This window comes from Simochromis diagramma, unplaced genomic scaffold, assembly GCF_900408965.1.
Source record: "Simochromis diagramma unplaced genomic scaffold, fSimDia1.1 OVJJ01000802.1, whole genome shotgun sequence".
Classification (NCBI taxonomy): Eukaryota; Metazoa; Chordata; class Actinopteri; order Cichliformes; family Cichlidae; genus Simochromis; species Simochromis diagramma.
In genome coordinates this window covers 4,609,849-4,633,791 of record NW_024387492.1, presented here as the reverse complement: position 1 = coordinate 4,633,791, position 23,943 = coordinate 4,609,849, and the positions used below count along the sequence as shown (strand labels likewise).

Sequence of the window (23,943 nt, the reverse complement as noted above, 5' to 3'; positions counted from 1 at the left end):
TCTCCATGTCTTCCTTCACTACTTGATCTTCCTCTTTTCCTCTTGCCTGGCAGCTCTATCTTCAACATCCTTTGTCCAGCATACCCAGTATTCTTCCTCTGCACATATCCACGGCCCTCTAACTTTTACTCCAAACCGTTCAACTTAAGCTTTTTACCTCTGATATATTTATTTCTAAAAGGGAACAATGAAGCCAATAAGCTATTGAACTGGCTGAGAGGTCAGTTTTTACATTCAATTACACATCTCTACCGCTAGATGGCGTCGATGACACAGAATCGTTCTTACTGAGAACGCGGAAGTGTCTTAAAATTGATGTATCTGAGCCTCCGTAGCCCAAACCTGCTCTTTGGAGATAAATATACATTAAGTTACTCTTACGCTGTGTCCTGCATACACATCTATTGCAAGGTAAACTGTTTAATATCACCGGAATTGTATAGCTGTCTAGTGTGTCGTCAGCGGGGATCCATCATTTGGGGAAATAGCTCCGGTGGCTAGGTGCTAGCTATGCTAGCTAGGTAAACAGGCAGTGTGCCATATGCCTGTTTTTAATCCAGAACAGTTTAGATAGATTTTATTGAGGTTTGGCTTCACTTAGCTGCAGTTGCCGAGCATACAGTGGCTCTTTGTGTTTACCAAAAACCTCCGGAGGTTTACCTGACAGCTTTGTCTTGTTGTTGACCGCAGAGCTCGTACCATGGATTTGACTGGAAGATGACCTGCAGCCCGAGCTTATGACTGACAGATTCTGCCGTTCACCAGGTCACATTTGAGGTGTGTGTTGTTGTCATTGTGCTCGAGCCACTTATACTGACGAGTATTTTCGTTTAATAGCTCAGTGTTGTTATTTCGCCCTGCAGGTTCCACACAGGGTGACCCATGCTTTCTGATGAGCTTGACTCCAAACCAGAGGTAAGCTTGCCATCATTTTCGCCCTCCGAAGGGAGACCACTTTGTGGTGCAGGGATCTGTTAAATAACACACGAGGTTCATCTTTTTTTCCATGCTGTGCCTCTTCTCCTTCCCCATCACTCAGCTGCTGGTGCAGTTTGTGCAGAACGCGTCCATCCCATTGGTGCAGGGTCTGGAGGACTCGGAGTCCAAACACTGCTGCCTGCCTCTGCTGGCCCCTGCTGAGAGCTCCCTGTGCACCCCGCTGGAGCTCACAGGTGAGCACATGCTCACTTCTGTTGTCTTGTCCACTATTGGGCAGAGTAGTGATATTCGTGCCACATCTTTCATTACTACATCCAATCGTTTTGGGGTTTTTTTTTCATTGTCTAGTAATATTACTACCAGAGCCGTACCTTGTTATGGAGACAGGCGTTTACTCTAGGAAAGCTGGACAGGCGTAGAAGGTCCCTAACCCATCGGCAGGATTGGTATCTGTTCCTTTGTGGAAGGAACAGGATGAGTACTGCCAGAGCTACAAATTGACCTCCAGCAGGCCACTGGTGTGAATGTCTCTGACCAGACAATCAGAAACAGACTTCATGAGGGTGGCCTGAGGGCCTGATGTGCTCTAGTAGGCCCTGTGCTCACTGCCTGGCACCATTGATATATCATTAACATGTCTCTGGAAGGACACACAGACCTCTAGAGCTTAGCCAATGACACCCTGACTGCCATTAGGTATTGGGATGAAATCATTGGATTTTCAGACCCTATGCTGGTGCAGCGGGTCCTGGGATCCTCCTGGTGCACAACAATGCCTGGCTTTATGTGGTGAAGATATGCAGGCAGTCTCATTCCTTTAACTGGACCAAAATCCAATAGAATACCTCTGGTTTCACCTCAGACTGTCCTAAAGCTCAGTGATGCCCTGGTCCTAAACTGGGAGGAGGTCTCCCCCAAGACACATCCTGTCATCTCATTGGGAGCATACCCCAACGTTGTCAGGCATACATACAAGCACATAATAATAACAATAATGATAATAATAATAATAATGTATACTTTATTGATCCCTGTGGGGAAATTACTCTCTCTGCATTTAACCATTCACTCAGTGAAGCAGTGGTGAGCCACTGATCAGGTGCCCGGGGAGCAGTGTGTGGGGACGGTACCTCAGGGTAGCTGTTCAGTGGATTCAAATTCCCGACCTTCCGATCATGGGGTGACCCTGCTACCTACTGAGCTATCCCTGCACTAAAAAAAAAATAGCTGACCATTGTCGACAGGATTCGAACCTGCGCGGGGAGATCCCAATGGATTTTTAGTCCATCGCCTTGACCGCTTTACACATTACCCAGTCAACACCAGTATAGATATCCAGCATTTTTTTTCCCTCCACTGATGTGTTTTCCAAGTGTTCTTTTGTTTTTATTTTATGTTTTTTTAGCAGTGTATATTCACACCAACATTGATACATGTACCTGCACAATTTCTGTTAAACTGATACACCAATCACAGCTTTAATCATAGATTCTTGTTCTTTAATAGAAGATGATGATGATAATGATGAAGAAGAAGAATAGAAGACAAAAGATACCTAACCAACAATCTCTGCCATTTCCCGTCTGTGTCATTTAGAAAGAAAATGTAGGTGTAATCGTCTGTAGTGAGTGATGGTTGCGGCGCTGAGCACTTACTGAATCATATACGAGTGTATATGAGTGGCACTAGCTACAGCCGGCCTTTGTGTGTGGAATAGTCACATAAATACGTGTGCCACATTGTTAAATTCAAATGCACTAGTTTGTGAGAAAACATGAAATTTGTTGCTAATTAAAATTTTTGTCACATGAAAATAAGCATTTAGAAGACCCTTGGCAATAAGAACAGTTCTTCACAGCATTCTGATTGTTTTCATAATATCTCTATCCCTTCAGATTTGCACTGGTGCATTTAACCGTCTATATTTGAAACCTGGAAAGCCTTCCACGGCTGTTGAAAAAGACAGTAAATCATCTCTAAGAAAAGAAAGAAAAGCGCTTGCTAGAGATGCTTCAATTTGGAAGGACAGATATTCTTTGTGACACAATGTGTCTACGATTTATTTCTATTTTTTTTATTAATCTACTTTGAATAAGAGGGGCAGATCTAAAAGAGCAGACAGCACTGATTGTAAATGAAGGCTATATTTGCATTCAGTGTTGCTTATCAAGTTCTATTTTGTGCCTTCTTGAAGTCTCATACACACACTGAATACATTTAGTTATTTTAAATCAGTATTTGAGATGTGCCTTTTTTATAGTATGTTCATGTCTGCTAGTTTATATTCGTGCTATTAAATCAGTACAGTGCACTTGTCATATCTGCGTAAACAGCTCACTGATTATTTACTGTTTGATATTACTTTACAGTAAATGTGTTTTCAATTTGACACAATAACTGATTTCCTCCCCCAGATGGAGGCCTAAGCCACGAGCCTGAGAGTTCCCCCTCCCTGACAGAGTTTGGAGGCGTGTCAGAGCAAAGCTCATTAGTAGTCCAGACGCACTCTCACCCACGGGCTTCAAGCCCCCCGCCCATCCTCCATGACTTACAGCAGTCAGACAACACTTCCTATGTCCTGCTGAACCTTGCAAAAGGTAAACGAACATTAAAGGGACGTCGTTTGTCTCTGCCAAAGTTTGAATTACGTTTTTGCCACACTTGGCATCCATGTTCTTTAGTTCAAATGCTTGAATTTATTTTTGTGACTCACGATTTCTTCCTTTGCAGGCCAGCAAAGTAACGTTAATCCTTTGGTTCTACACTCACTGGCCACTTTGTTAGGAACACCTGTTCTACTGCTTGTTAACACAAATATTTAATCATCCAATCACATGGCAGTACCTCAGTACATTTGGGCATGTGGACATGATCAAGACGACCTGCTGGTGTTCAAACAGAGCAACAGAATGGAGAAGAAAGGATAAGCGACTTTGAATGTGGCATGGTTGTTAGTGCCAGCCAGGCTGATCTCAGTATTTCAGAACCTGCTGATTTGCTGGGAATTTTCCCCCACAAAACCTTCTCTAGTGTTTATTGAGATCGACAGACCACGTGACTTTCGCGCGTTGCATTGTAGGTACGAGTGGCAGCAAAATCAAAACACTGCATCAAGCGCTAGCATTTCCAGCACCGGTAACCATTTAATTCTGCATTAATCCATACTTGCATTTTATTTGCCCCAAAAACAGTTATGTACAAAACGAGAACACGGCAGGTCCGTACAAAGACAGACTTGACGAAAAGGCGCAAAAAATCAAAGGAGTGAAAGCGTCAGACCCATACGAGCATACAGAGTGGACTAAAGACGTTAGCGTGCTGCCCAACTTTCATCATGCACATATTTCTAATTATATGGTCCTAAGTGTGAGTCCCTACACTCACAAAATGTTTAGTAACTTCAGATCCCTGCAACAAGCCCAGGTCCAGTTTACTTTTACTGTTGTAATTTTGTTTTTTCTTTATCTCCTGTACAGGCCAACGCAATCTATTTGTCGTTTCACAACATTTTCAGATCCAATAGATATAAAATAAGTGTTTCTTAATTCATTCAATTGATTGTCTTTCTTTATAACAGGCATTATTGTTTCATTCTATTATAGAATCTTACAAGAAGGCTTTATTAGCTGCTTCTGTGAAAAAACAAATCAACAATGCAAAAAAAATAATAAAAAATAACCAGATCAAAACAACATACTGGAAAACAGGTATTCATCACTTGATTCCTTCAATACAACACTTGGACACACATATGCAGACTTTTCGTGGCTGTTTTGATCTCGCTCTCTCTCTCTTAACCGATCAAATCTCGCTGTGGTAGCAGCTTTACACTCGGTCTGACCCAGGTTGGTAGAGGGGGCCCAGTCTGGATCACATTCCAGCATTTTGTAGGCTGGTTTTCCTACAAAGCACAACAAACATTAGCCCGCAAAGCCACAGTGAACAAAGCAGCATAACACAACGAATTAAATTCAAATCAATATAGACTTATTTGTAACCTACATCAACAATTATGTTACGATAAATTACGTAATAACTGCAACAGAAGACTTGCCTTTGTGGAAATGCTTGGAGCAGACTAACATGTGAGCTGCAGTGTTCTGAAACGTCATATTTGGTCTTCGAATGGCTGCAATCCAGGCCATCCGTCGGCTCTTTGTTACTTTGGAAACATGGCTTGAACAATTTTTCTTCCACTACGGAATCCGATAAAAAAAACTATCTCTTTACCCGTCGGCTTCCCGTGGCTGTCATGTGACCGGCTATTGCAGTTAATAATACAACAGCTTCTTGCCATTCTTTGTGTTTCTTTTTATTGCTGTGTGACTGTTTTCTTGTGAAAGCCTGCGTGCGCTAGTACCGCTTGCCACTCGTACCTACAATCCTTTGCGGTTTTGACGTAACATTTTCGATCTCTATAGAGAATGGTCTGAAAATATCCAGCAAGCAGGAATTCTCTGGGTGAAAATGCCTTGTTGATGTCAAAGGTCAGAGAAGAATGTCCAGACTGCTTCAAGCAGATAGGAAGGTATCAATAGCTTAAATAACCACTCGCTGCAGCCAAGAGCAGAAGAGCATCTCTGAAAGCAAAACCTGTTGAACCTTGAATCAGATGGGCTACAGCAGCAGAAGACCGCACTAGGTATCACGCTTGTCAGCTAAGAACAGGAAAACAAGTTTGCAGTTCACACAGCCTCACCAAAATTGGACAATAGAAGATTAGAAAAGTGTTGCTTGGTCATATGAGTCTTGATTTCTGCAGTGACATTCAAATGGTAGGGTGAGAATTTGGAGAAAATAAGATGAAAGCATGTGTCCATCCTGCCTTGTAACAGTGGTTCAGGCTAGTAGTGCTGGTGTAATGGAGTGGGGGATATTTTCTTGGCGCACTTTTAGCCCCTTAGTACTATTTAAGTATCATTTAAGCTCCACAGCCCGCCTGAGTATTGTTGCTAATCATGTCCATCCCTTTATGACCACAGTGTAGCCATCATCTGATTCCAGGAGGATAACACACCGTGTCACAAAGCTCAGATCATCTCAAACAGCTTTCTTGAACCTGACGATGAGTTCACTGTACTCGAATGACCTCCATAGTCACCATCTCTCAAACCAGCAGAGCATCGCTGGGATGTGGTCGAACAGGAGAATTGTAATCTGCAGAAGCTGTGCGATGCTGTCACGTCAATATGGACCAAAATCTCTGAGGAACGTTTCCAACGATTTAATGAATCTGTGCCATGAAGAATTAAGACAGATCTGAATCAAAAAGTTGGTCCAACAAGGTGTACCTAATAAAGTGTCCAATCAGTGTGTATCTTCTAACATTTGCTTTCTATATATAAAAAAAAAAAGGTAATATTACTGTTAACTGACAAGCAAAGTTTCATATAAAAAGTCTAAATCCCGTCTTGTGTCTGCACTTTCTGTCTTCCAAATTCCACACACAGCGCCAAAAAGAAATGGGGTGACACATTTCCATTCAAAAAAGAAAAAATATTTTGGCTTGAAGAAATGAGCCTTGGCAGGCACATTCTCTTGGTTCATCAGGCCTTGGCAAGAGAGTCAAAAAATTAATTTTGGTCTCCTCACATACACCTTTTGTGCAGCGCGCTGTGTTCTGTCTGTGATTCAGTGAGACGTGATGGAGAGACTTTTCACTGGACAGAATTACTTGTTTATTAAATGTACTCAGTCCCTGAAGAAAGGATTGTCATGTCATTGTTTGGGTGTCTGTTGAAAACTTCCTCCCGCTTGCTTAGAATAGAGCAGCATTGGAAGAACAATAATAAATAAATAGAAGTGACCTAGAGCGCCTCAGAGATATACTGCAGCTGTCTCCTATTTCAGTTACTCTCATCCTGACCTTTTTCTTTTTTTCCCCCCCTGTCAGGCATTACAGCCTCCTCAGAGTCCCTGATCTTCGCCGCAGATGGCGCCGGGGATGATGAAGATGAGGGGGTCCCATCGGGGGACTACGGAATAGATGGCAGCGCTCCCTGGTATCTGCGGGTACAAGAGCTGGCACATGACAGCTTGATCGCCGCCACACGGGCTCAGCTAGCGAAGGATGCCAAGGCCAGCCAGGACGCCAGAGCTGCAAGTGTCACGAACGGTAAAGAATTCTTCCAGGGATCTTTTACACCTTAAAGTTATGTCAAATATGCTCTTTTTGAAACAATATTAAAACAACACTCATTGGATGTGAGCGCTGCTACTGGTGTGTGCTCTGTAGGCAGCTATTTGGGATTTAATATCAAGTTTGAGAATAAAACTGGGGGGGAAAAAACCAAGACGTAACGGCTGTGTAGAGGAAGCGGCGTATATTTTGGTAGCAGGCATCAAAGACAGAAGAGAAATGAGGTCAGTGAAGAGATGAAAACGTGGTGTAATCAGCTCTGACTAAAACTGGGTCCCAAAATTCTCGTCTCGAGTCTCCCAATCAAAAGGAATTTGTAGCTTTGTCTTTGACTGATGTACAAGTGCGACGGCAGATATTTAGTAGAGCTGTAAATGTCACAATATAACGAAGCAGTGATCAGAATCCAGCTCCCGTGGTCATGTTATGTCGCTGATGATTTAGTAAAAATGTGGGGTGGCAGGAGGTCAGGCCTGGGGACACACATGCGATCAAGCCATTAGGAAGATGTTATATTGCAGAAAATAAAAATAGCTGATGGTTCTGAAATATTGTGTTTGTTTTATTGCCAAGAGTTATATAAGTAAATCGATATCACTCATGTCTGCACAGGAGCCACTTAGATGTGCACAAAGAGAAGAAGTGGGAGGGACAGAGGCTCGATGCTTCACAGATTATATCTTATTTGTTGAACCTGGTTCAGAAACCAAAGTGTAAATCTGCCAGCAAGTGCGGTTATAGCCAGGAAATTGTTTAATAGCTGTTAACCAAAACCTGTTACTGTATATTCATCAACTCCTTTTCAATACAGCATTCGTTAAGCTGTCATAAAAAAAGGCTGTGGTGGCCTTTGAGCCTCAGCGGTCACAGAATCCAGTGTGACAACAGCTGCTGGCTGTAGCCTCATGTTTCCCCTCTTCTTTTCAACTTTCTACCATCTGTTTGAAAGTAACGCCGACGCTACACTTAGAAAAATCTCTAAATGGCTATTAAACGCTCGTCCGGGTCTCGCAAGCTCAAACTGCTTTGATCGTCGACTTGTTTACCGTCCTCTCCCGCATTGCGTCTCGACCTGTTGCTTATTTAGCGGCGTCTGTCCACACGTTTATCTTATCTTACTGTAAAGCCTCTGCTCTGATCTGAAACAGACGCTCCACAGTGCTGCTGACCCGCACCAGGAGTCAGGACTACATCGCAAACCATTTTAAGTTGCCTCCACAGGCTGCCTGTTAGATAAAGCATTTACCCATGACATTTAAGGCTCCATGACTCCTAGCTACATCTCTGATCTTTGAACCCCCCCACTTCTGAGTCGAATTGCAGCTGGAGGTCCATGTTGAAAAGTGATATGGGAGTGTAAGAAGTTTACTTCATATCTCTGCCCAGCCCCGGGTTTGTTTCCTCCCATCTTGACCTGACTGGGATTTATTTGACATGTTTGTGATGATGTGCACAAACAAATCAAGTGGTAACTAGAAGGCATTATTGTTTGTGCTGTGTTTTTTTGTGTGTTGAAAATAGATTTTCAGGTAAAAAGGAAAAGCTGTCAAGTGTCTTAAAATCTGCACTTTGTCTCTTAAAAGTGGTTATGTTACTCCGTGCATTCTTCTTTACTTACAGGTTTTCACATAGTCCAGTTTAGGTTCAGATACACTCTTTTAATACAGCTGACATTTTTCAGCACAGTTATCTTTGACTTTGTTGTATTTGTATCAAGATCAAGCGAGAGCAGCTAGTAATTCAGCCGTGTGAAACAAGCCCTTCAAGGCCACCCTCCCCTTCTTTGGATTGACAGATCCTCAGCAAGATTAATTGCTTTGGCACCTTCATCACCTAATGCCAGGGTCTTTAAGTTGCTAATTGATCAGTACAGGAAGCAGGCAGCGTGTTGCACAGCACTGGTTTCTTCTTCTGCTTCAGATTCTGGCTGTAAATGTGACTCAGGATCAGGGACAGCTGGCTAGCGCATGTCCTCGGATCTTTGAGGCTGATAGCAACAGGAGTTTCTCCAGCTGTCTCCTGGGCAGAAGTCAAAGTCAAGCGGGGGGTTTATCAGACATATGGGGGTAGTTTGATCCACAGTACTCACTTGGGAGGGGAGAAGTGCAAAATCACTGAGTGTAGTGGAGATTTGTGATGCAGGAAGGCAGCACAGGGGCTCTGAACCTGCTGCATCTAAATCCAACTTCCATCAGATTAGATTAGTTTCTTTCAGCAGCAGGATATCAGTTACAGGTGCTTTACAGCAGACACCAGCACAAACTAAACTGTAGCAGATAAGCGTGGAGTGTGGTCGGGTTAAATGGGACTGATTTCATTCATCTCTGAGTTTTGTTTTGGTTGCAAGTCTCAGTCAGTAACCAGTGATTAGCTTTTATAGAGGTATTCTCCAGAGGCCGGGGACACTCTCGCTGCTGGATTGTTTGCTGCATCACCTCGCTCACTTTCCTCTTCCGGTTGCCTAGGTGACCACACACACAGTCTGATAGCAGACGGAGACAAACGAGACCTTTCTGCCAGAACGAGCCGCCCCCTCTCCAAGCAGATGCGCTGCTCGTTTGAGGGCTGCTGCAAGACGTTCACCTGGCCCGCTCATTTCAAATATCACCTCAAAACACACAGGTAACGCATCGCACAGACAGCACGGGGGGATTGTGCCTTATCCAGCAGTGGTTCAAGCATAGGGGATGTTGCTCAAGTGTGCAAATTCTGATAATGTGGACGCATTTTTCAAATTAGAAAAATAATACAGGGTTGTTGATGTACACATTTCATTACACACAGGAACGCGTGCACCAACTGTGAAATGTGTTAATAGAAAATTACATGCCTGTAATGTCTGTAAAGTATAGATACAAGTCAGACAAAAATATTCAAGCAGCTAATGTAGACACCACAAAGTCATACTCTGTAAGCTAGAGCCCAATATGCAACAAAAGTGCAGAAAAGAACAAATTTGTGTGTATCATGGTATCTTGGTTATTTGTTGAGCTGTGTAATGCCAGAAATTAGTGTCATTTTTAAGTTGTAATGGTGAGCAATCAAGTCCTCCTGAATGTCTTTGGTTCCTGCAACTTTAATCTTCATGTTCTAGTATAAGATTTGGTGTAAGATGTGTAACAGGCTGCTCTCCAGACACGTTCTGCCCTCCTGAAGTACCCTCAAGGGCAGGGTGAGCTCGATCTTCAAGCTATTCTGTGTGATGTTTTTCAAGTACAAAAGGCACTAGGTTTGTTCAGCAGTTGTAAAATGTAAGCTGGAGGTGTTGGCTTTAAACTGCACAGGTGTTTTACAGCCACAATGAAAGGAGTAATGGCAGCTCAGGAAAAGGTTCCTGCTTTATTTGTTGGGGAGGCAGAAAGACTGTGCAGGGAGCAGAAAGCACTGCTGTGCAACAGGAGTTTCTCCAGCTGTATGGCAGGAGCTCTGTTAATACCAGTGTAGCAGATGTGTTTGAGGCTACCCCGTCTGACCTTGTGGCGGGCTTTAACCAACGAAGCATGTGCACGAGAGCCGTCGAGGTTTGTTTGTCATCTTATCTCGGCTCGCAGGAATGACCGGATGTTCAGGTGCGGCGCAGAAGGCTGCGGGAAGAGTTTCTACGTGCTGCAGAGGCTGCAGGTTCACATGAGGACTCACAACGGCGAGAAGCCCTTCATTTGCAAGGAGACGAACTGTGGCAAGAGGTTCACCACTGCTGGAAACTTGAAGAACCACAGACGCACACACACAGGTGGGGAAAGCAGGACGGACCCCTGCATTTAAAAGCCCAAATGTCCTGGAAGCAATAACTAACTAAGGCCATTTGACTCTGCTCATTTCATGCTTCCTTGGCAGAGTTAATGCTGGAGATTTGAAGAGTCAGCAGCACTGGCCCCTCCATTTTACTGCTGCAATCAGTAACACTACTCTGTCATATTTTATTTAGGGTGGCATTAAGGTTTCTGATGGCATGCTCCACAGTCAGTTAGGTGACCTGTGCTTAGTTTCCGCCCGTATATCTGGAAGAATGAGCCGTAGCTGACTTATCTGGGTTATTTTGGTCATCGCGGCTTTCAGAAACGACAACAACAAAGCTGCAGTTTATTGTAATTTCCAGTGCGTCGGGGCCATTCAACGCATCCCTTTGAACGCATCCGCATCTGATACTTTCTGCAAAAATAAGAGTTTAATTGGGGCTTTGTAATGCGGAGGTAAACAATATGTATATTTGTGGTGGGTGGCTGCTTTCAGGAGAGAAGCCTTTTCTGTGTGAAGCAGATGGCTGTGGGCGATCCTTTGCAGAGTATTCCAGTCTACGAAAACACATGCTCGTGCATTCTGGTGAGTGGGACAAGTTCACAGCTGCGCAGCAGTGCGCTCCTTTGTAATTAGTGCGCTACAGATAAAGTGTAAAGTAGTGCGCCTTGTAGACGGCGTCCTGCAGCAGTTCAGAAGAAGAATAAAGTTTTGCTTGGTGTCTGTGTGCGTACTTCCCAGGTGAGAAGCCTCATGTGTGTGGGATCTGTGGGAAGACTTTTTCTCAGTCGGGCAGCAGAAACGTCCACATGAGGAAGAGACACGGAGAGGAGGGACTCAGTAGTGAAAGCAGAGAAACAGGTCTTTCTCCCTTTGTCTGTCTTACTCACTCACACACACACACGCACACACAAACACCCACCCAGTGTGGTGGGTGGATATGCTAATCCTTGGATTATGTAGCTTCAAGCTGCCCATACATTTTAAAGTCTGCATAGAGATGGTGTTGCTTTAATTTACATTTAGGAACATTTCTTGAATTGTTAATGACTTCCAGCACTTAAAAATGTATCATTCACATTTTTATTCTTCAGGCCCAGTAGCTGAATTGTTTTAGAATGCACATAGCTTCAAAAAAGAAAAAGCAGAGACAGCAAAACGCTGCTGCAGGGGGAAAAAAACGAAGCCTGTTGGGCTTTTTGTGATGGGGTCAGATCCTCTAAGAAGTCTTTAATCACCAAGTTAAAATAACATCATCTTGCTTTATTGAAATGCATTCACCTTAGAAATTGCTGAGATAATTGAGTGAATATATATATACGGTTAATCTTCCAATACAGCTGAGGCAAATTTACACAGTCACTCCTGTCTCTATTCTCGGTATCATTTTCAGTACCTTTCAGATTAAAAGGATCGTTCATTGAGCTTTTCACATTCCAGCATCTGGAACAATTGAACAAAATAAGCTTAAATTCATTTTTAGCATGAAACAATGACAGCAGACAGCACATTTGCCTCCTTGTCACATCTCTGTAGCAGCAGGGAAGCACAGCAGCTGAATCACCGCAGAGGAAACGCTGCCAAAGCTCTAATTATAAACAGCAGATTTATTCGGGTCAGCCTCCCCAAAGAGGCCAGTCTTTTGTAAAAGCAGTGCAAAGGAAGATGCAGTTGCACAACAGCCTGGTAGTTTCTGTTATTTATACATGACAAGAGGTACTGGATTAATTATTAAATTGATTGTGAATAACTAGAATAAGCTAACAAAAATCAACATTTATACAGAACGCATTCTAGAAATCTAGATTTCAAGTTTTTATCAATTATTTTTTTAACTTCAGAGCATCATTTTCTAACCAGCACTGGCCTGTGGTGATCACACCGAGGCTGCAGGTTGAGTCCTGGTTTCTATAAAGATGACGGATTACTCTAAATGTGCTCTCTCTTGTGTTGAGGTTTGGGAAAAACAAAAAGTTTGATGTCTGTGTGCAACTGACAGGAGAGGCTCTGACACAAAGCAGCCTGCTGGAGGCAGACGGTGAGAATGGAGACAATATGGTCACCATGACAACAACTGTGGAACCCATGAATCTCCACCATGCCATGCTGAGATCACCAGGTAGGCGTTTGAACAAGTATGACAGGAAAAAAAGGCAGTTCATAAAGAGTGGATTTAAAAAACACCTAACACATCTGACAATGCTGTAGCCCTGCAGTAAACTCTCATTTGGTGAAGCTCATAATGTTCTGTTAATGTCAGGGATGCTGAGTCAACTTGTGGTGTCACTAATGTCCCATTAAGTGTTTTTCAGGGAATGAGTCTTTTGATAACGGCGGCTACACTCAGGCTGTATAGACTTGTTTGCTCGAGTTTTCATGTCTCTGAAATTTCACATTTAGGCTGTTTCCAGCAGTTCAGCTGGCACTCTTTGCATTGTACCTGTTAAAGAAGATTAAAAACAAATTTGTAAAAAACATTGATAACCTCATGCTGGTAATAATAAATTCACTAGTGTAGCACCGCTGCTTGCATATTAGTGTTGTTTTGAGTGTTCGCCCACCTCTCAAGGTTTTGTTTTTTTAACCAATCAGCCATAAAATGCTGATGCGGTATTGTCATCACCCCGCAGCACAGGTGGGCGATGTGGACACGATTACTCAAGAACAAGGCGACATGGGATTCTAAAATTCATCCCATAGGTGCATCTACCACAACTCTTGGACGAGTATGAAGTTTAATGATCTTGACCTCAAGATCAAGGTCAGAGGTTAAGCTTTCAGAAAATCATCTGAGCGCGATAACTCAAGCAGTTATTGCACTGGTGGCTGCCAGTATTTTTTTTTTTTTATGGGACTGTGTTGATGACATAGTTCACATAAGCAATGACCAAAGTGTCGGTGCCAACCATAGCTTTCAACTGTTTATCCAAAATATAAGAGCTTGTTCCATCCTTCTGTGGAAGGAGCTTGAATTTATGAGACAGACAGACTCTCTGCTTTAAAGATCAAACTTAACACTATTTTTGATAAACGTCTGGATCAGGTGACCTTTGCAATAGGTCGAGGCTCCTGGGGGCTTCACATAATGCACTGAGTGTTTCTTTTTCACTCTATGTTTATACACATCCTACATTTAATCATTAGTTCTTATTCATCTCTGGATCTCTTTATTTGTCCGGTCTCTCTCCCCTGATCACCAGCCAGTCACAACAGATGACTCCCCCCTCCCTGAGTCTGGTTCTACTTGTGGGGTTGTTTTTTTTTTGTTTTGTTTTTTTACTCCCTTTACTAAAAGGGAGTTTTCCATTCTCGCGGTCTGATTTTTGGGTTTTTTCTATTACTGAAGGCTCTTTATCTTACTATGTAACGTGCCTTGAGGTGACTGTTGTTGTGATTTGGTGCGATATAAATAAAATTAAAATTATTTGAACACTGAAGAGCCAGGTGATGTAGTTCAGACGTGTGACTGGGAAGCCTGGAAACATCCCAGCTGCATACAACTTGTATGTATTGCAGAAATTCCAGAACGGCTTCATCAGCACAAAGGCTGAAAGTGCTTGGTTTGATTTTACAATGTCTGCACCTTCATGTTATTTTAAATACATACAGGGTGAATAACATCCTCTTTGAACTTTCCTTTGTGTTTGTGTAGGCTCTGCAGACTCTGTGGTAGTTCTCTCTCAACCGCATGAACTGGTGACCATGACAACGGAGGGCCATGCATATGGAGAAGATGTAGTTGCTCTGCTGTAGTCCACCTTCACAACAAACATCGCACACTGCGTGTTGCAGCAGCACTGGGCTGACTGCCACAGTGGACTACATATAGACATGTATCTGTAAAAAGATGACTTTCAGACCTGTAGACCCTTGTAGATATTTGTAATTAGCAACCAGTGATGGTTTTATTTTAATAAGCGTGAAATGGCAAAGTTTGTACAAACATTTTTTTTTTCCTCGTGTTTTTGAGAACAAAGACTCCCAAAGAAATACTGAGACGGGTTTTGCTAGTTTATGAAACTATAATGACCAGGAATGCTTATGTGCTTCATCATTGTAGACACTGAAATGCAGTGATGGTTGTTAATGAAAAATAAGTACCCCAAAACCTCAACGGCTGATAAGTTAAATTTAAATGTACCAGACACCCATTATAGCCATTATTCTTTTGACTAATAACGAAACACTTAACATTAAAAACCACTCAAGCACAGTTAATCAAATGCTGCATGTAAATGCTGGTATTACATGACTTAACAAGCCAGGCCTCTCTGTTTATCAGACTTAGTAAAATAGAAAACATCTATCTCGAATAAATTCTATATCCACTAATCCCCAGAGGTGCATTAACAGAGTGTGTTAATGGTAAAATGTTTCATTCAGCCTCTTGTGCTTCACTTGTTCTCCGAGTGGGGCAATGCATTGCTCATATATAGCTCAATATATTAACACTTGAGAATAATTGCTTTTTAAAAGAAATTAAGAATTACTCATGAGGTTAGTTCTGCCCTTATAAAACCAACACCAGCTGTCTGCTGCTCTTAGATAAGGTAGTGCACATTACTTGAGTGTGGTTAGTGAGCGCCACCTAAAATCAGCTTCTCGTTGTCAGTGTACGCTCCTCACTTCTCAGTGAATCTTCAGGTAGTGGAAGTGATCCAATGTAGCACCCAGTGCCCAGCTAGCCTCCACGTTATTCACTTTCTTGGTTAGCTAAGGATGAAAAAAACAAAACACCAAATCACTCAAAGGATTTTTGTATTTACTGAAATAAAAAAGGTAATGGAATTTTTTGTGTAAAAGTGCCTCTTTTCCTTTGTTTTATTAAAAGAGAATTGACACAGACAAGTTTCTAATCAAAGTACTCCCAACTTTTTACAAATTTTTTTTCCAAGGAGTCCACAGATCCCTTCAAATCATCGGTTGCTTGTGTTTCCTCTGCAGTCTAAAGGCCCTCAGAGACTGGGAAGGTTATCCCGCTGACAGATATAAAAGCAACCACTGTTTTTACAACCTGCAGGTTACACTGGCTTCCTCTGTGTGTCAGAGCTGAAGGTCTTTTATCTCATTTCCACTGATGCAATACTAGTGCAGAGACACTTTTCTTTTGGTGTTACATCTGATAGCATTATATAGCGAAAGTTGGGTAAATAAGAAAATGATCAAAGCAGACAGAATCTCATTGGTCAGTTTCTTACAGCAGCCCAATCATTTTTGATGCCATTTCTGGACCCAGTTGTTTTCTTGAAAAGGTCTGGCCTATAGCTGGTGCCCCAAGCAAGATTAAGCCTGCAGTTTTTACCTCTCAGCCGAAAAAGGCAGATTGAATATTGTCATCACTCTGCTGACGGGTACCACTGGCTGCAACCAGTGTTTCTTATATCCGCACTAAATCTGTCTGTGCTTCATTCTTCCTGCATGGCTGTGTGGAGGTGTTGGGTGTTAATATATGCTTTAGAATGTAAGTGCCATGAAACTATCAGAAAATAACATTTTTGGCCCAGTTCCCTACTGTGGAAATGCACAGAGTCCATCCAAAGGTTCCCAGTCCCTGGGGAGGGTTCCTGAAATGCAACTCACCCTGCAATTTCTGGTAGCACACTTATCTGCTGTTTTCAGTGCACATAGTGAATTTTCAAACATAAAAAGGTAGGATGAGATATTACCATCTCTTCTTTGACTAATGTGTCAGGGCCTCTTTGAAGAAGGCCTGTGAAAATGCTATGAAGTGTGAGGAGCTATTTTAAACCTTTTCATTTGAAACACTGCTTGTGTCTTTTGATAGGTTTCCATCTTATGATTCATCTGCAAGTTTGAACTAAACAGCTCGAAACATAAATAGCTGAATTCATAAAGCCGCGCAGCCTTGTGAAAAATTGTTGCGTTGGGTGTACTGCTTCGTTTGCATTCTTATAACCAAGGCCAGAACCCTGTTAATTTTATTACACAACGCTGCCTCACCTGCAAAACTGTGTTCTCTTTAAAGCCAAACCCATCCTTCAGTAGACAAGTGATGTAAGTCATGTCCATACACAGGAAAGGGTGGATGGGAGGGTACTTGGTCATCTTATTGCACACTAAGCAGAGAAAAGGATAAATAAGGGCTGTTAGGTGTTAGGAATAATCAGTCATCTGTATTCTGCTGTGGATGAGGGCAAGATTTCAGATAGAAATGAGCTCCATTGAGATGCACACTGTGTCTCAAGTACAGGGAGCTGCAGATCTGTCATAGTAATGATGCATTCCTTCGCCCATCTCACCCTCCTTGGCTCTCTTCTTGAAGTCTCTGACCTCCAGCATCCCTCCGTGGACCTCATCTGCAACGGAGGTGACTGAGGTCATCTTACTCACATTTAAAAATGCTACACCATTCATTACAAGAACAGGTCTACATGTACATTTCCATAATACTAGTAATAGAGCTTGTGGCCTTTCAGCTTGGACTGGCAGAGAATAGCAATTTCTTTAATACCTACACACCTATAGCTCATCAAATCCCCTGAGACAGGTGCAAGTGACTCACATTTCCCTGCCTATGTCTAGTGCTGGAATGGGTAATGACACCCTACTGGGTCTGTATAATTATATAAGGTGTGTACAAGGGGGTGTGTGTGTGTTCACTAACCGATAAGGCCCGCATCCACAGCTCTGTCAAAGTAATAGGAGAATGCATAAAAAACATTGGAGTCTTCAAGCTCGTACGGCTGATGAATAATCCCCTTCACCACCTTAAGTACTTCCTGATAACAAAGCTTGTATCCTGTGTAACCTGGAGGGGAAAGAAAAACAGAGACGGCAGAATAAAGTCAGCATCTTATGTTCATTCAAGTAAGCCCTTGTATTTTTGCTCATATTGCTGCTAATATTTAAATTTCGTATCATGCATTTTGCTCGTAACTGGCTGTAAACATCTGGTAACAGATAAGATCTTTTGTAAAACCCAAGAAAAAAAAAAAAATCAATGGACATTTTTTGAGTTCTTCCTTGCAAACATTAGCTTTGGGTTTCATCTGCTTACAGCTTGTTATAAGTAAATGGGATCATACCATCTGGGTCCCCGCTCACTTGATAGGTTAGACCTCCAAAGCTCCATTCATCCCTGAACTTCTTTGGCAGACAGGAACTTTTAAAAACCTGCCACTCCAACCCTGTGACAGCGCAGACACCACTTGTTTAAACTCGTGACTGGTTCAACAGCTTCACACAAGGTTACCGTGGTCATAGAATGACTCAAAAAAAACTCAGGCAGTCACTAACACAATTTTCTCTGAAGCACTTCAGTGATTCATCTCAGTGTATCTCAGGGCCAGAATCATTTATAACAGAAAACTACATCTCACAAAAATATCTTTCTTTACTTTTCCTTCTCGAGATTTGGAAAATCTAAAAAAGAAACCATTTGAACTGACCCACCTTCTTCTCAGTATCCATCAGTGACGTGCAATGATGACACTGACATGAATAATGGCAAAGAAACACATTTAGTTCATGTACAGCACAGTACCTTCTGCACCCAGAGCTCCCAGTGTGGCCAATCGTGCCGCCATCAGTCCATTTCCAAGATAGCTGCATGAAGTTAAAGAATTGTTACACATTTAGAAAACCAAGCAGAAACAGACTGTGCATGTGACAAATAAGTCATCCTCAAAAGAAGGCAAACAAGTGGTGTTTGCCTATAATACACATCCTAATGACTAAACAGATACTAGACGTTTTCCTAATTAAACACTGATCCGAGTGAAGTCACAGAGTCAGTGTCAGAACTTGAGGCTAATTTTAAATGTGAAAAAGGAAAATATGGAAATGATCTTGGATGTGAAATCAAGAAGCAATTTCTTATTCATTCACAATGAATTAAAATGGACTGTATTATGTCTCGTGAAGCATACAGTCGTTTCTGAAACAGTTTACCTATGAGTGTACAATTCAAATGTTGAGTTTAAGACATCAAACTTAGCAGTGTAGTCAGCAGCAGGAGCACTTTCAGTGGTTTTCTACAGTGGAATACAGAGAACACAGAGGGTTACTATCACCAAAGGTTAGAGATCAGACTGATTTCTCTCAAGTGTTCAAACAACTGACCCTCAGTTTGGGCAGGAAAGTGATTTGCGTTGATCCTCCTCCCAGATCCAATATTCCCACTGTCTTCTTGCTTCGCGCTTTCAGGTGACCTAAAAAAAAGTCACACTTTAATCCAGAAACCACAACACAAAGGACCGAATCAGTTACACCTGCGATGTTATCTTCAAAAGGCCTATTTGGCAAACATGTACAAGCCAAAGTATAAAATCGCTGGATCCTATCTGATAAAGATCAGAGCACTCCTGTAGGCAGGAGATTCATAGTCGGACACATTTAGCCTCTATTTGTGAACATGAGGTGTGATAACGCGACGGCACCTTTAGATACAAAGTTAAACCTGGATATAAAGTACGAAAAAGAGGTACAAATATTTTACTGTTTAATGCAGTGTACTTGCCTGTTAGAAAGTTCAGCGATATCCAAGCCAGGAGTCCTACATTTACAAAATTAGCACAAAAGAAAAGCAAGAAAACAGAAACCTGTCATTTCAGGTGAAAACAAAGACCATTTAAGAAACTAATTTTGCATATATAAAAGGCATGTAGTCCTATAAACGAGGCTGAAACGCTGACTAATCAATTACACAACGGCACAACAGACAATAGTATTTTTGCACCGCATAATTACAGACTCATCTTTGTGGTAATATGCCATTTCGTTTTCTTAAGTGTCATCACAAAACACTGCTGTAATCTTCAGCAATTTAGGTTCATGCCTGCAGTAAACAACGATTCTTTACAGAAACTGCACAGCACGCTAAAAGCGGGCAGACAGATCACCGATGCCACCTGCAAAACACCTCAGAGAGGACAACAGCTGCCGTGATATCTGACGGATGTGTTGCTTGTCGGGGCAGAGGGTGGGCAGACGTTACCTTCCTTTTTGCCGTTCATTATGCTGACGCCGTCGTCTGACACCAAAAAAGGAGATTCGTCAAACACGTGTTGAACCTGAGGAAAAGAGGGAGAGACGGGCGAGAGAAAGGGAGATTTAAGTGCAACTAGGAGCAAAGGAAAGCAACAGTGAGATGGCCCTAATGTTATCTAGTGTAATGGTAGCTCATCCAGAGGTGCCCTCCGCTTGAAGGGATTAATTATTTCCCTTGGGGGGGATTAATAAAGTATCATTTATCATTCAAGGTGCCCCAGGGCTATCCGTTACTATCTTATCCCCTCCACAAGAGCCTTCCACACTAATCTCCTGCTCTCTGATAACAATACTTCCCCTCCTGTCTCTGTAATACCTGCCACAGCACTTTCCTTTTCTCCCTGCTGCTTTGTTGGATAATAGGTTGTGGGTTTTTGTTTTTTTTCACGATGGTGTCAGACATTGTAGCGCCAAACAACTCCCATATGATAAAGAACTGCACTCTACACAATGCTTGTATTGTGTAATTGCCGTCTCAGGCCTCTCAATAAGGTCTCAGTACGAGACAGTGCACTCTTACCTGGTCCAGAAGAGCCTGAGCTTTCTGTGCGGGCAGCAGCCGAAGTCCAGCCGTGGCTCTGAGGACCAAAGGAGTTCTCTTCCACTCCACACGAGGCACCGTCCTCTTGGCTACCTTTAACAGCATCCTCACTGTTTGTCCAGCCTTTTAAACAGAAACAACAATCACCGCAGAGCAGCCGAAAAGTCTACTGAGTGACTGCTGAGAGCTGAGATGACACTTAGTGTTATGTCAGCTGGGCCTGACTTGTTTGTCATTTTGCATTTCTCACTTTCATTTCTGGCAGCAGGAATGTCTGAATGAGTGCACCCTCCAACTCAATGCAACTGATCAGAGGAAACGCTGAACTCACCGTTTCAGGGACGTCGACATATGCCGACAAGCCAGGCTTTATGGAATGAAACATCTCATTGTCCAACATGGGGAGCTGCTCTGAAAGACACAAGAGCCACCCACGTCACATATAGAACCTCTTAAATTAATTTAGGGAGGTATAAATCTGCTTAGTGTACATATAGCCATGTTTAAGATGAGACACTCCGACTTAAATCTGACCAAAAAGGATTATTAATGGAATTACCTACGCACCTTGAAGTGAGCATTTATGGATTTAAAAGAACTGCAAGTATAGATATTCACTTCAGTTCACCTGAAGCGTGCTACTTAAGCTGCACAGCACTTCAGTTTTTTTTGTACAGCACCAGAGGTCTCCCTGCTACTCTTTACATTGTGAGAAAAACCCTTAGAATATTTATGCTAGGCTTTCTGCAGGCAGCCTGCATTCATTACATGTCACTGTTTCTGTATTAAGCACATAACGCCGCTAACCTAAGGAAATAAGTAAATATAGGGAAGAGAACAGGCTTAAAGAGACACCTCTGGCCTGTATTACCTGAGTCGCTCTGGATGAAGGTGTAGACATGAATGCGTGTCCCCGTGCTCCCTGCATCAAACATCACCGCGTAGAAGATGCGGCTGTGGTTCGCCGGCCGACTGAGACTGGGAAGGATCCAGGAGAAATCCAGGAAAGAGTTCCCGAGTTGGGCTTGGCTCAGCCCTGGGACAGCGAGCAGGGCCAGGAGGAGAAGCGGCACGGCAGGCTTCATCTTCATTCTGGAGGATGGAAAAACAAACAGAGCTTAAATTGTTTTGAAGTGCTCCAGAACTGCTCCTGGCTAGTACTGGGAGATGTTAAATTACAGCGTGACAAGCTACAGAGTGGTAGGAAGCAATTAAGTGATTTACACCTACTGTGTTTGACCACACCCCCCATCATACCTTTCAACCAACCCCAGAGATAATATATCTCAACTTCCTTACCTGCTTAGTCAACTCCAGCAGAACATTTAAGAAACATAAAAATTTCACCCTGTTGAACTTAAATTGGTTGACTTTGATCTTGATGTTCAATCGATACATGCCTGGCAACTGGAGCAAGTCTCAACATCTTTTTACAGAAGTGCACAATTATGAAACCTTAAAAACTCAAGTCAAGTGCTCCTATTAGAAACCCTGCTGAGACAATGTCGCAATGATTGCAAAGAAATTTAACAGATATTTAACATCAGAAATGTTCTTCTTCTAAATGCAAATTTCACTTTTTAATTTCAGAGATTGTACATGTGCTATGATTTGGAGCAAGTTACCAAAATGAACACAGTAAAAAGAAATGCTCGTCTGTGAGTCTTTCAAAAAAACAGGGTGAGGCAATTTTTATTTGTAGTCTCAATATCTGCTCTGAACATGGAAAAAAAATAAATCAGACCAATCTGCATAGATTAAACATCACAACCAGTGTGCTTGCAAATTTGGTGTAATCATTTGCAATCACAACTTGGTTTTTGATGTTACACTTCAATGGGAATAAAGGCTAAAAAATAATCCAAAACTCATTTTTGTTTTAAAGTTGGCCTGAAATTGTGATAAAAAATAAAACAGGAAAGACAAACATATAGAATGTTATATGCAATTTCAGATTGTAAGAGGAGCATACAAATGAATGTGTGTGTGTGTGTGTCTGTCTGTCTACTGGCATTATTCCCATATGATCATATTTAAGAGTTACAGAGAATGATCCGAATAAGAGGAAATATCCAATGAATGGCAGTTCTCCGGACAAAAATGTCAGAGAATTGCCAAACTGCTTGGAGCTGATAGGAAGGCAACAGTCAACTCAAATGCCCACTCGTTACAACTCATCAAACCTTCAAGCAGACGGGCAACAGCAGGAGAAGACCACACCAGATGCCACTCCTGTCAGTCAAGAGTGGAAAACTGAAGCAACATCTCACACAGACTCACCAAGAATCAGACATGAAACAACCAAAGAATGGTGTGGGGGCACCTTTGCACCAAACCAGCATCATTTAAACACCACAGCCTACCTTAGTATTGCCACTGACCAAACCCACCCCTTTGTGACCACAGTGTACTCATCTGGTTTCTTGAACATGCCAAGACAGTGAGTTCCCTGTACTCAAACGGCTTTCACACTCAGACTTCAATTTAATAAAGCACTTTTAGGATGTGGTGGAACAGGAACCGCAACAGTGGGATGATGTCATGTCAATATGGACAAACATCTATTAGGAATGTTTCCAGCACCTTGATGAATCCACGCCATGAAGAATTAAGGCAGATCTAAAGACAAAGGGGAGTCCAATCCGGTACTAGTAAGTGAAGTGGCCGGTGTTCACCGGTAAGTGTATATAGTCCATATTAATATTTACTGGCTTGCTACACACAGCACATCAGTATTTCAAGAAATCAAATTCAATTTGGAAGGGTATCAATTAGGCTGGTTAAGCTAGCAAACAAAAGTAATAACGTGCATGTGTGATGGCCGCTAATGTTTTAAATAGCCTGCATTAACATTTACTGTCTTTCGTTTGAACATGTAGCGATAACGTTATCCCAACTTTCCAGTTTTCTTATCTTACTTGTTAACACTACCCTGCGTACGACTGATAACTGAAGTTAGGCTGAAAGTTAACAGCGCTGACTCTTATTTAACATCCCTGTTGTATTAGTTTTCGCCAGCTATCGGATAACTCGCATGACTGAAGTGTTGCAGAAAGCTAGCCAGTGAAGTTTGAGAACAAGCTAATGCCAAGCAGACGGCACTGCGGAATCCTAAAATAATATTAAAACTTGAACAGGGAATTCTTTAAAAAAAAACACATGACAGCTAATTACACCGCAGAGAATTAGCAGCTGCCCTAATTATGCCTTACTAAACGCGAAAACACTACAGAGGCTCACCATGATGTCCGGCTAGCAGCACGCTGCTCACAGCTGACTCCCAGTGACGTCAGCGGCAGTGTTTTTGGTCTCGTGCTGAGCTCGCATAACACACTGGTGTCAAGAACAATAAACAGCTTGTTTGCTCAGTCCTGTGAATGGGAGGACGCCCGGTGCTTAATTTTGTGCTTGTGGAAGCATCCTCTCTAATGCTAACCTTTGACAGGGATTCAAAACAACAGGATCGCTTTGAGTGGCAAAATTACTGCAAGTTCAAAGTTGCAACCTGCTTTTCATCTTCGGAGCTCATTATTAGTATTATTATTATCATTATATGAATACATGAACAAAAACGGAA

General features: G+C 42.3%; 2 protein-coding genes across 3 annotated transcripts; one reads left to right on the top strand and one right to left on the bottom strand.

Moving 5' to 3' along the window:
- Nucleotides 1-275: 275 nt before the first annotated feature.
- Nucleotides 276-15,604, top strand: znf410 (zinc finger protein 410). Its single transcript, XM_040018359.1, has 12 exons — nt 276-411; nt 691-777; nt 864-915; nt 1,040-1,172; nt 3,354-3,536; nt 6,833-7,054; nt 9,544-9,700; nt 10,630-10,811; nt 11,312-11,401; nt 11,558-11,677; nt 12,816-12,935; nt 14,469-15,604. The coding sequence occupies exons 3-12, from the start codon at nt 883-885 to the stop codon at nt 14,567-14,569; spliced, it is 1,341 nt and encodes a 446-aa protein (XP_039874293.1). The 5' UTR covers nt 276-411; nt 691-777; nt 864-882; the 3' UTR covers nt 14,570-15,604.
- LOC120725449 (ectonucleoside triphosphate diphosphohydrolase 5-like) lies at nt 14,088-23,880 on the bottom strand. Of its 2 annotated transcripts, XM_040018362.1 has the most exons (14): nt 23,607-23,880; nt 21,238-21,458; nt 20,698-20,777; nt 20,346-20,489; nt 19,773-19,848; nt 19,296-19,331; nt 18,899-18,987; nt 18,728-18,810; nt 18,321-18,382; nt 17,863-17,964; nt 17,442-17,585; nt 17,077-17,133; nt 16,778-16,893; nt 14,088-15,529 (listed from the first exon to the last, which is right to left on the bottom strand). In XM_040018362.1, the coding sequence occupies exons 2-14, from the start codon at nt 21,455-21,457 to the stop codon at nt 15,446-15,448; spliced, it is 1,293 nt and encodes a 430-aa protein (XP_039874296.1). In that variant the 5' UTR covers nt 21,458; nt 23,607-23,880; the 3' UTR covers nt 14,088-15,445. The 2 variants fall into 2 exon arrangements, with proteins under 2 accessions (XP_039874296.1, XP_039874295.1); XM_040018361.1 differs by lacking the exon at nt 23,607-23,880 and having other exon boundaries at nt 21,238-21,868.
- Nucleotides 23,881-23,943: the final 63 nt, after the last annotated feature.

Coding starts and splice junctions, on each gene's coding strand:
- znf410 (XM_040018359.1), top strand. CDS start 883: ATGCTTTCTGATGAGCTTGACTCCAAACCAGAG. Junction 7,055..9,543: donor AGCTGCAAGTGTCACGAACG/GTAAAGAATTCT, acceptor CCGGTTGCCTAG/GTGACCACACACACAGTCTG. Junction 10,812..11,311: donor CCACAGACGCACACACACAG/GTGGGGAAAGCA, acceptor GGCTGCTTTCAG/GAGAGAAGCCTTTTCTGTGT.
- LOC120725449 (XM_040018362.1), bottom strand. CDS start 21,457: ATGAAGATGAAGCCTGCCGTGCCGCTTCTCCTCCTGGCCCTGCTCGCT. Junction 20,490..20,697: donor ATGTCGACGTCCCTGAAACG/GTGAGTTCAGCG, acceptor TCTGTTTAAAAG/GCTGGACAAACAGTGAGGAT. Junction 18,988..19,295: donor ATCGCTGAACTTTCTAACAG/GCAAGTACACTG, acceptor ACTTTTTTTTAG/GTCACCTGAAAGCGCGAAGC.